Genomic DNA, 12,157 nt, shown 5'->3' with positions numbered 1-12,157 from the left:
GCATCTGTTTATTGGACAGGGAAAGAAACTGTATTCAGCAGAGTTCACACAGTTACTGCCATCCATTCTTTCGTTCATACATACATTTTACTACGCTCTCCACGTGCGTTCCGAGAACTGGATCACAAACACACATACTCAAATACACACGTACACACACACACACACACACGTGTTCACCGAACCTCACCCAGACTCAGGCCCGGACAAGTACCCCGCCCACCCAAAGCTCCCCGCCCTTCCGCCTGCCTCTTCCCACCCTCTCCGACTCCACGTGGGCGCACCCCGGCGCCAGGCGGCAGCGCTGCCCAAAGAGCCCCTCTCCTGCCCCGGCACTGGGAGGGAAGGCGCGGCCCTGGGGTCGGACGGACAAAGCGGGCGTCCAATAGAGCCCGGCACTGCCTTCCCGAAGGGAGGGAGCGGCAGCTCGGACGGGCCCAATGAGCAAGGAGCCCGAGTGGGACTTCCTCCCGGAATCCCGTTGGCCAGAATAGCGGGGCCGTGGGTGACACGTAAGTTGGGCGGGAGGTGGCGGCGCGGCAGAGGCTCCAGCCGACCCGTCAGTGACACCGCTCTGCCGTCCCCAAAACCAGCCGAGGCAGCTGGCCCCCACCCTTCCACCCATTGGGCAGGCCGCGCCGGGGCGCGGCCCGGAGTCATGGTCCCTTTGTTGGGCGCGCACCCCCTCCCTTAGGTGGCAACAAAGTCGTGCAGTGGAAGCCGCCGCGAGGGGGCGGGGAGCTGCCAGGGCGGGACTCCAAGAGCTGCCCGGGGGCAGCGGGGCCAAAAAGTGGGAAGGAGGAAAAACGGCAGGAGGCATCTGGGGACAGGCGCGAAGGCAGCCGGCTCTGAAGTATGCGGAGGGCCCCCTCCCGGCCCCGGGCATTCGCGGAGAACGAGCGTCGCAGAAGTTTGGCTGCAGCTGCCCGGGCGGCGTCGATGGCTGCGCGCCCCGCGACGCGCGGGGGCTGAGCGGGCGCCACTTCCCCTACGGGCCGGCTTTTGTGTCTGGCATCTCCTCCTCATGCTGCGTCTGGCCACCTCCTGCGGCGGCCGCTGCTGAGACGCTCGCTCGGACCAAGGGGAGGAGACGGCGGGGGCGGCCGCGGCGTTGGGTCCAGGCGGGACTATGGGAAACGGGATGTGCTCCCGAAAGCAGAAGCGGATTTTCCAGACGCTGCTACTGCTGACCGTGGTGTTCGGCTTTCTCTACGGCGCGATGCTCTACTACGAGCTGCAGACGCAGCTGCGGAAAGCCGAGGCGGTGGCGCTAAAGTACCAGCAGCACCAGGAGTCCCTCTCCGCCCAGTTACAAGGTACGGCTAACGGGACGCGCGCAGTCGGTGGCCAACTTTGCCCCGCGCCTCCACCCGGGCAGGAAAAGTGGCTTTGGGGAGCTCTTGGCACTGTGGTTGCCACCTCTGACCTTCACGGACGTCAGAGAAGAGCTTTTCAGGACTGCCGGCCCCAGAGTGTCAGGGGAGATGACATTCTCACCCTCCCGCTTCTTCCTCCCAGCGGTTAGGTTTGAACTTGGTAGCACCAGCCCATCGTCCCGCTGGGCGTTTGGTGGGCGGGTGCAGAGAGTCCTTTACCCGAGGGCTTGTCAAAGGCCCAGCGAAACTAGGAGCCCTCCGCCGCTTCTGCCAGCCCTGCTCTAAGGAGCGTTGTTCCGTCGATTCTAGGTATTTGCTTTCTTGTTGACTTTGCCAGTTGCTTAAAACATGGAGAGTTTGGCAGAGATTTCTCACACTGTTTTGTTTTTCAAGGGAAAATTAAGTCATGATCCAGCAGCTTCATTAAAGTCATGGCCCAGTCGAATGCAACCTAGATCTGGACCCGCTAGTTTCTTATTTCTTATTCTTTTAATTTAATAGGATGTTTTCAGAGATGCTGGATGTGTGGGAAAAGTCCACACTATATACCATTCACCATCCTGCAGTAGTTTCTTTCAAAAAAAATTTGCTTGTCTTCCTCAGTAGCTTTTACTTTATCACAGAGCTGCATGTATGTATTTTACAGTTAGCTCGGGAAGTCAGAGGAGAAACAGGTTTTCACTTTGCCATGCACAGCAAACCCAACTTGAGCAAGACCTGTAGAAGAACTTAAAGTTTGTGTCCTTCTATTTTAGAATCTGATTTAATGTAATTTTCACAAACATAATTTATTTTTAATGTAAATTCAGAAACATTACCTCAAAGTCGGCACCATGTCGTCTTGTTAAGGATGTATCCTATACATATATTTTTTTTTTTTTTGCAAGCTTTTACTTGTGGTTAGTTTTCAATACTTATGCAACTTTCTCCCCAACCAAAAAATAATGAATAGCTGTAAGTAGTGAAATGTTGGCAGCCTTTGCTGATGATGCAAATATAGCTTATTTAATATTGCTAGGTAGATAGATGCAAGCTAGAGGAATGTTTCTGTGTATGTGTGTGCAGATATAAAACAGATGCTTCTTCCTTGCTTCAGTTATTCTAAGTGTTTTCTAGTAAAAAATTTAAGATGAGAGAAAATGATACGCATCTGATTGCTTGAACTTACTTGCTCTTCCCAGCTTAGAAGAAAGAAAAGTATTTTTAGCTTACTGAGGCTGCATAGCCACAGGCAATGAAAATACATGGCTGGGTTTGGTTCAAAAGTAAAACCCGTTTTGATACACTCTTAGGTTCAAAAACATTTCTTTAAACTCATTGAAATTTACCCATGAGTTATTGTTGGTATGAGAATATGGATATTTGTTTACTTATTTATTTAGAAGATATCAGAGGCTTCCCTGTGAAGTTCCATGATGTTAGACCAAGGGAAAAATTTGCTGTCTAATAGTACAACAGTACTGGATTTTCGTAAACATGGCTGGAAGGGCCATGTATGGTGGATTATATGAGGTTGTGTGTGCCTTGGTCTCTTAGGAGTCCCAAGAGGGCAAAGGCTGTCATTTTCACCATTACCTCCCCAGCACCACACTGTGCCTGACACTCATTAGGGGAATCAATGCGTGTTTATTCAAACAACAAACAAAAATTATTTGAAACTGTGGTGAGTAAGTTCATCCCAGGCACTTTTGTCTTTCTGAGACTTTGCTTCTGTGTCTTTGCTTTTTGAAAGCCAAATAAAACAACAAGAAAATATTTTGTTCAAGTAGCTCCTTTGCCTCAACGGCCTATGATGGACATTGTTGACTAAGGCCCTGATTTCTGAATAATGGCCTTTATTTGCAGTATTTCATTTTGAAATTTTAGAAATTTCTGTTCTAATTTGCCCTTTCTTTTTTTGGTGGTGGTGGTGGTAGTGGGGAAAAGAGGTGGTAAATGATAATACAGGATCATTAAAATGTACAACTTTTGTTTTGCAGCAGATGGAAATGTTCTACCTAATTTGAATAAATGGCTTCAAAGTTCATTTCTTAATTTATTTTTTTGTCATTTCCTCTTTAATTATGGTGCTGCAAAACTTGCAGTATGATTATGCATTAAGAATTTTTTCACAAGCAGGCTACAGTTTTTTTGTTTGTTTTTGTTTTTTGTGGATTCACTTTTGACTTCTGTAGCATTTATTTTGGATTTCGCATGTGTAGGCCATTCAATGAACATTTTCTGATGGTATGCAACTTTTGCTTCCCTTTTCCAAGACAAATGACATTTTACTCAACAGCACCGTGTGCCACCTGCATAGATGGGCTTTTAGGACATCAGGCTCTCCAGTCTTAATACTTGTTTAGTTAGGTGGGATTGCATGACCTGCCTTGGATTCAGATCAGAATTAATTACTTTACGAAGAGTGGTCTTTTTAGAAATGACTCAAAATTTCAGTAGTTTGGTCCTATAACCTGGTGATGTGCATTTGTTAAGTGAGCATATTTAGGTCACCTTCAATTTAAGAATACATTATACTTCATAGATTCCTTTGAAAGTGTGTTACTTGTAACCCCAAGTTACAAGTTTTATTATAGAAGAGCCCCATAAATAGAAGATGGCGGGGATGGCATGCAGAAAGGTCAAACACTAGGCAAACCCCTTCCACTATAAAAATATCTATATCTGCCTGTTTATCTCTCCCTCTTAGCAATCAGCCATCTATTTATCTCCCATACGGGTACCTTAATTATGCTGAGGAGTAGGGCAGAGGTCACATACTGGTGGCAAAGGTAATAACAATCTTTGGACAGCACGGTGTTTATATAACCTTTAATTTTTTTAAACTGCTTTCAAGTGAGCCATGCTCCACTGTCTGTATCTATAAGCAGTGTTTCTCAGTCTAGACTGCCCATTAGTATCACCTGGTGGCTCCCAGACCAATTAAATAACAGTCTATGGGGGGTGGAACCCAGGCTTCAATAGTCTTTAAAGCTCCCCTGGTGATTCCTGTGTGCAGCCAAGGTTGAGAGCCACACCTCTATAATCTTAAAACTGAGCCACTCCGTGCATTTACTTTACTTGTTTGACCCCAGAGACACTTGAATTTTTTTATCTGAGCATGTGATTTAAAGCAGATTGGCTTCTAGACTGTAATTCAAATTCTACTTCTAAAACCTTTTGTGTGAACCTCCACGTTTTTCTTATTTATAAAATGGAGATTAGAATAACCTATTTTATAGAGGTATTGTGAGGATTAATGAAGGTGATAGACTGTAGAGCTCTTAGAATGTACTTGGCATATAGTAGGTACTGCTCATTAAAAGTTAACTGTTATCAGAATCCCTTTTGAGGTAAGCTGTTTTATCCCTTCTTCTCTTGCCAGGTTTGTCATGAGTAAAAATTTTGAAATTGGCCGAATTTGTTTATGTAGCTAACCACCTTCTTTTATTGTACCTTAAATGAACATCCAGGAATATGCAGACATCCAGTGTACCTTACTCAGAAGAAAGGACCTTCCTTGACAATTTAAACTTGGACTAGGGTTACTGATTAACTGTGTTCTGGATCTTATCAGATTAGGAGAGGGTGTGACTGCTAAGGTAATAATTATGTGCTGTAAGATCTGGGAGAGAGATATAACTATTTAAATTTTTACAAAAGGCTTTTAGCATAGAGGCAAAGAGCCCGACATTCCTAAAACACAGTATTGCAATGCTTTTGGACTTACAGGGATAAGGAGAAACCATGAAGAAAAAGTTTTTGTAAGGTTTATATGTTCCTATTCCAGATGAATATGTTACAACTATTTAAAATTTTAAAAAAGGTCACAAATGTGGACCCGTAGAAGTGCAGAGTTACAAGTGTGGATTTCTTACATGCATATATTGAGTTGTGGTGAAGTCTGGGCTTTCAGTGCACCCAAAGAATGAACATGTTTACCCCACAGGAAAATTTCCAACTCTCACCCCCCTGCTAGCCTCCCACCTTTTGTAGTCTCCAGTTCCACTCTCTATGTCCATGTATGCTCATTGTATAGCTCCTACTTGTAAATGAAAACATGCTGTCTTCGACTTTTCTTTTTCTGAGTTATTTCCCTTAAGATAATGGCCTCCAGGTCCATCCATGTTGCTACAAAAGATATGACTTATTCCTTGTTACGGCTGAGTAGTATTCCATGGTGTATATATACCACATTTTCTTTACCAGTTCTCTGTTGATGGACGCTTAGGTTGATGCCATATCTTTGCTATTGTGAATAGTGCTGCAATAAACATACAAGTGCAGGTATCTTTTTTGTATAATTATTTATATCCCTTTGGGTATATACCTAGTATTGGGATTGCTGGACTGAATGGTAGCTCTATTTTTAGTTCTTTGAGAAATCCTGATACTGTTTTCCAGAAAGGTTGTACTAATTTACATTCCCACCAACAGTGTATAAGCATTCCCGTTTCTTTGCATCTTTGCCAACATTTGTTGTTTTTTGACTTTTTAATAAAAGCCATTCTGACTAGTGTAAGATGGTATCTCATTGTGATTTTAATTTGCGTTTCTCTCATACTTAGTGATGTTGAGCATTTTTTTCTGTTTGTTGTCTTCTTGTCTAGCTTCCTATTAAAAATGTCTTTTCATGCCCTCTGCCCAGTTTTTAATTTTATTTTTCTTGTCAAGCTGCTTGTGTTCCTTGTAGATTCTCGATATTAGCCCTTTGTCAGATGGATACTTTGCAGATATTTTTTCCTATTTTGTAGGCTGTCTGTTTACTCTGTCGTTTCTTTTGGTGTGCAAACATTTGTTATTTAAGTTAGTGTTTTTTGCGTTGGGCTCCTCTAACACTTAGGATGGCCCACTGGCCTAAGCATGAATACATCTTGTCATTGGTTATTTCTTTGCTTTCAACCTTCCCTAAATCTACTTTTAAAAAGGAAATGTTGGCCAGGCACCCTGGCTCTTGCCTGTAATCCCAGCACTTTGGGAGGCTGAGGCTGGTGGATCACTTGAGGTCAGGAGTTTGAGACCAGCCTGGCCAACATGGCTAAACCTCATCTCTACTAAAAATACAAAAATTAGCCAGGTGTGGTGGCACATGCTTATAATCCCAGCTACTCAGAAGGCTGAGGCATGAAAATTGCTTGAACCTGGGAGACAGAGGTTGCAGTGAGCCCAGTCACACCACTGCACTCCAGCCTGAGCAGCAGAGCAAGACTCTTTCAAAAAAAAAAAAAAAAGAGAGAGAGAGAGAAACATCTCCTTCAGTACAGAACCAGGCTTTTTTTTTATTCCTTCATCTCCAGCATCTGGTGCCTGGCGTATAGTAGGTGCTCAATAAATAGTTTATACCTATGTAGTACTTATTCTTGGCCTATTAATGTGCATATATATGGTGATATTGTGGGCAGTGAGATGTAGTGGATGCAGGCTGAGGCGTCAGAGCACTTGAATTTGATTTCCTGCTGTCTTATTTTACTAGTTGTGTGGTCATGGGCAAGTTATTTAACCTTTCGGTGACTCAGTCTCTTCATACGTAATAATCAGGATAATAGTACTTACAAAAGGTTATCATGAGGATCAATAGTGTTAGCTGATGTGCAATGCATAGAAGGGTGTAGCTTGCATTTTGGATGATTGAGGAAGCATATATACAACAGAGTGGTTCATAGACCTCAGCAATTTAGACCACAAGTGTGGGCAGTGTGTGGTAGGCGTACTAATTTTCAAGTGCAACGTTAGAACTTATGAACTAGACATTGTCTATTAAATGGACATCTTCACTGAAGTGCAACTTAGAGTTAAATGAAGAGACTATCATTTTTGCTTGATTCTGTAGAATATGGAACAAAAATACTCTAAAGTTCAGTAGTTTTTATTTGTATGTAAATTCATTCCCTGAATAAAAAAGATGAAAGCTTCCAAATACCTTTTGAAACTTTGATTCAGTGAAGCATTCTTTTGAATATATATGATTTGCACAGAATCTATAATCGATTTCACACATTGTGCCCACCTTAGTCTTCCCTGTAATACGTAACATGCCAACTCTAATGAGAGTACTGGTGTCCAGGTAAATAATTGGTTGCTGTGTAAGATAATTGCTTGTTATCTCGGAGGCTTTAGTTTAAGTTCCAAGTAGATTGGAAGCCTTGCCTTGATTTATTTTTATTCTTTCTTATCTTAGGAAGGACAGTTTCCAAAAGGACTGGGGTACAAGACCACATTACGGTGGCTGAAAGAATAAGTGAATTGGAGTTGGGGAAATGAATACTGACTAAATATGGTGTGAATCAAAGAGCAAAGGATTGGAGAGAAACCAGAAGAGGGCAGGGAGAGAAAAAGGGACACATATCACCTGGTGACTTTTCAAAGTACTGAGGAAGAGTTTTGTTCACACCTTTATGCCCTAAAAGAAAAGCAGCAGGAAATCGTGATGGGAGAGCTGATTGGGGCATTAGATGTGGTTTCAGTGCAAGTCAGGCGTTTACCAGCAGGGTGACCTTGAGCGGGCAAGTAACCTCTCTGAACTTCACCCTCTTTGTATTTGAATTTGGGATAACAATGTCTAACTTGGAAACTTGTATGGATTAGAAATAGTGTACCTAAAGTGACTAGTGTGAGTCCTAGAGAATATTACTACTACCATTTATAAGGTGACCAGAGCTACTGTTGCTGAAATAACATTGGGCTTTTTTTTTTTTTGCCCAGCCTTTACTACATCCAGTAGGTAAGAGTGTTATTAGTGCTGGCCTAAAAGTGGCTCCTTTCACTGTGTACCCTACTTGGCTGAAACTTTTTGATTTAAGATATTCTTAGTCTGTCTTTTGCACCCTTTTGAGCCGTTTTTGGGGCCAAAAAACCCTGAAAATGCCTTACATGATAGCAACTAAGAGTTGTTTTTCATTTTGACAGCCAGGGGTTCTTCTTTTATCATTAAGGACAAAGTGGTTTTGCTACTTTTGCCAGTAGATGGTTTATGGGTTTTATAGCTTTGTTTTGAAGTGAAAGTTATGTATCGCATAGATTTATTATAAAAGAAAAATGATAAACTATATTTTCTTTTTAGCGACTGTCCTTTGGAGTGAATTTATTTTGGTAGAATTTTGAAAATTTACTTGAAGAAATTAAGTTATTTTTAATCCATAACATTTATTGAGTACCTAGGGTTCTCAATATTCAATGCTAAGCTTATTACATGCATTATGTCATTTAACTGTGACACTAGCACTTTAATCTGAATGAGCAATCTGAGGCTTAGAGAGGCTAATTAACTTCCCAGTGTCAAGATCTAGCCTAATGAAACTAAGCTTAGAACTCTAATGTAACTTTTTCCATAGTGCATCATTGCCCTCAAAATTATTTTAGTGTCTCTCATGACAGTATTAATGGTTTTAAGAAAGTAGGTTAGGTGGGTCATATGGGGATTCCTGATAAAATTTAGAATAAAAAATAACAGGTGTACTATTTGATGCAGCATTTCCAGGGTACAAGAAATTTGCTGCTGGTAAGAAAGATTATTTTTGTTGATACTGGAGTTGATTTTATGTGGCATGTAGATGTTACCTGAAATAACAGTAAATCACATAATGAAAAACTTATTTCCTTTCAATGCTTTCTTAACAAGTAATAGAGAAATTCTCAGTTTGATGCCAGAATGTCTCTCCAAGAGACGTGCTTCTCTGTTTTTCCAAAGAGAATAGACGTTAGGCAGCCAAAGACTTAGCTAGAATTTAATAATTGTTTTGTTGTATTATTGTATTTAATTTTAAATTAAATCTATTGCCAATCATTAATGCTATGTAAATCAGATTTTTCATTTATAAAGTAGTGGTGTAAAAGTTTCCTGTTTAAAGTTTATTTTAAGGAAAAATAAACTTATTTAAATGAATATTTGGTAAAATCAAAAAAACTGTACAGGTTTTGCATGAGTGTGGTAAGAACTTGCCTGAGGGTGCCTGCATGTCTGAAGTTTAGGAATGCATTGACTGATCAAATTGGATACAGACACTGAATTTAATAGTTAGTTAACTGAATTCTAAGGTGGATAAGTCACTTACCAGGTGGCTTAAGCTAAACTGAGAGCCCACATATTCTGACTCCCAGTACAAGATAATATCCCTTCACTGCCCTGTGCTATCTCTGTAGACTAGGACCCTCTTCTCTGTGAGAAGAAATGGGCATTGCTATTTTTAAACAATGCTGTGTATTTCTGAATGGTATATTTGTGTTCTTTGTTTTTATTGGCCCGTGAGTGCATATGCAGAAGACATGTCAGTCATTGTCCTTCACCGATAAGCTTTACTGTGTAGGCTCATAGCCTGGAGGGATATGGGCATGAAATAAATTGCTCTCTATAGCCATATGACATTTTAAAAAATACTGCTTTAACTATTTTTCATATATAAAATGTCACAATATGATAGTGAATAGAAAATTAAGATGTGCTGTCATTCTGAAGGATAGGCATTATAGAACATTGAAATGATATTTTTACTTTTCTTTGAGAGTGCATGAATTTAAAAAAATTATCATTTTAGGAGAGTCAAACATTTCATTTTCCAGTTCACATCTCATTTAAAATGGCTCCTTTAATTGGAATCTTTGTTATAAACAGAAAACAAAATCTGCAAATGAAGATATTTAGGACAGCTTTGACGTTGCTTATGTGTTCTCTTGATAATAGCTATGATGCTCTAAAATAAATATTATAAACACAGATTAAAATTTGGCAGTTGATAATTGATTAATTTGGTTTAGAGAAGTTTATCAAGTTTTATGTTAGTGAGATTTATTATTAATAAATAATATTAATATTATAAATCTATGATCCTTGCCCTTCTGCATCAATAGCTCAATCTTTTAACAGAAAATGTTTTAAAGTATTTTATATTTTATTTAGAGGTTTGGATGCTATAAAACAAGTTAAATTGTATTGATGTCAAACATCACTTTTATTAAAATATGAAAAATAATTTTTTTTACTGTATAGACGGTCATCAGCTCAAAATCTAGATGCCATCCAAATTTGATCCAGGTGGGGGTGAGGCCCCTTAGGTATCCATACAATCTTTAACTATAATTCTTCACGTATGCTTCCTCTTTATCTGTAGATCTGTGAAACCAGAGTCAAATTACCTGCCCTCAACACAGCCAACATACAGTGGTAGGACAGGCATAAAATACCTAGATATTCCTGTTAATAAAAGGCAGAAATGTGAGAAAAATAGGAGTCACCTGTCCATAGGAATTTTGAAATCTGTTGAGGCAAGTGCTCCTGTAGTAGGTCTCAAAGCCTGGGAATAGTTCTCCATGGTTCTTGACTGTACCGTTTGGTTCTTGGTTCCACTCTGAGTCATCTTTCCTTTTTCGTGAAAGGTAGCATATGTTTGCAGCTGAGTGGTTTTTCCAGCCTGCATCCTACCAGTAGAATTTTAAGGACCCGTGGCCTTTTTAAATTTAGCAGGGCTTCTAACCCTTTTGGCCCAAATAGGCAGTGATCCTGCTGATATAATCTTCTCAAAAAGTTTGTGGGTCTCCTGTGAAACTTCTTTGAATTTTCTGCATTAGACAAAAGCCGCATTCATATATCTCCTGGAGATAAGTCTTCTCTACTTTGGGCTTGTGTCAAGATCAGGGAGAGACAATGCATGCCCTTAAATTTCCCAAAGGCTCATTATGAGGATCTGAGGAACCCTTAGGAGGTCCTGTGATCTGATTAAATAGTACTCTGAGATACCACTTTTGATCTTTCCAAGATTTTAAGAAACCGATTTTATAAGACATCCTCAGCTTTTGTCTTTAGACCATTGTTTTCTGGTTGTGTCTTGGAATTGATCTTTTCTTAAAAGCTGTTTCTTAATTTCAGCATTATTTGCTGTCTAGAGAAGCTAAGAATTTTTGTAACTAATCAAGTCCTGCCTCCTTTTTGTTTAGCGGTCCTTCCCTCAATGTATCTCTTTCTTGTCATAGTTTCCTATGAAGACAGTAAGAAGAAACCAGGTGACGCCTTCAGCACTTTGCTGGTAAATGGCCTTAACTGGATAACTCAGTTCATCTGGCACATTTTATTTTTTTAATTCCCATATAACTGTAAGTGACTGCTGGTCATGTAGCTACATCTAAGTGTGGGTATTGCTAAACCTTAGCCACTACGTAATTTTTAGTTTCCACAAACATTTTCTCACTTTCATTTAAGCCCTTCCATCAACCTTCTTGAATTCCAGAATTCTGTGTATGGTGTGTTCGAGGCACATTCTCACTAATATTTTTCTTAAGGTTCACTACACAGTTCCAAAGCCACTTGTGCCTTTAGATTTTTATGACAGAACCCCACTTCAAAATCTGTATTAGTTATCATGTTGCATAGCAAATTATCTCAAAACTTAACTGTCTTAGAACAATGAACATTATCTCACAACTTCTGTGGGAAAGGAATCGGCTCAACGGGGCGACTCTGCCATGGTCACTCACAAGGTTGCTGTCAAGCTGCTGATCAGTGTTTAGTCATTTTAAAACTTGATTGGGATTGAAGGATCTGCTTCAAAATTCACTCAGGTGGTTGTTGATAGGCCTTAGAAAATCCATTTCCAATCACACTCATCTGGGGCCTACCGCAGGAATATGTCACAATATCATAACTGGTTACCCCCAGGGCAAGTGTATTAGTGTGTTCTCACATTGCTAGAAAGAACTACCTGAGACTGGGTAGTTTATAAAGAAAAGAAGCTTAATTGGCTCACAATTCCACAGGCTGTATAGGAAGCATGGCTGGGAGGCTTCAGGAAACCTACAATAATGGCGGAGGGCAA

The 12,157-nt window shown here is 40.6% G+C and overlaps 1 protein-coding gene across 5 annotated transcripts in view; it reads left to right on the top strand.

Moving 5' to 3' along the window:
- Nucleotides 1–489: 489 nt before the first annotated feature.
- LOC105466107 (golgi integral membrane protein 4) overlaps nucleotides 490–12,157 on the top strand; it is an 85,009-nt gene continuing 73,341 nt past the window's right edge. For 3 of the 5 annotated variants that reach the window (XM_011715059.2, XM_024788034.2, XM_011715046.2), the window contains exon 1: nucleotides 1,001–1,316. In XM_011715059.2, coding sequence (XP_011713361.2) covers nucleotides 1,130–1,316 — 187 coding nt within the window. In that variant the 5' untranslated portion in view covers nucleotides 1,001–1,129. Of the gene's footprint in view, nucleotides 1,317–12,157 lie in introns of all 5 variants that reach the window. The other 2 variants (XM_024788035.2, XM_011715053.2) reach the window with 1 other exon arrangement.

This window comes from Macaca nemestrina, chromosome 2, assembly GCF_043159975.1.
Source record: "Macaca nemestrina isolate mMacNem1 chromosome 2, mMacNem.hap1, whole genome shotgun sequence".
Taxonomy (NCBI): Eukaryota; Metazoa; Chordata; class Mammalia; order Primates; family Cercopithecidae; genus Macaca; species Macaca nemestrina.
The sequence above is the reverse complement of the archived record's forward strand: the minus strand, read 5'-3'. Positions and strand labels throughout refer to the sequence as shown.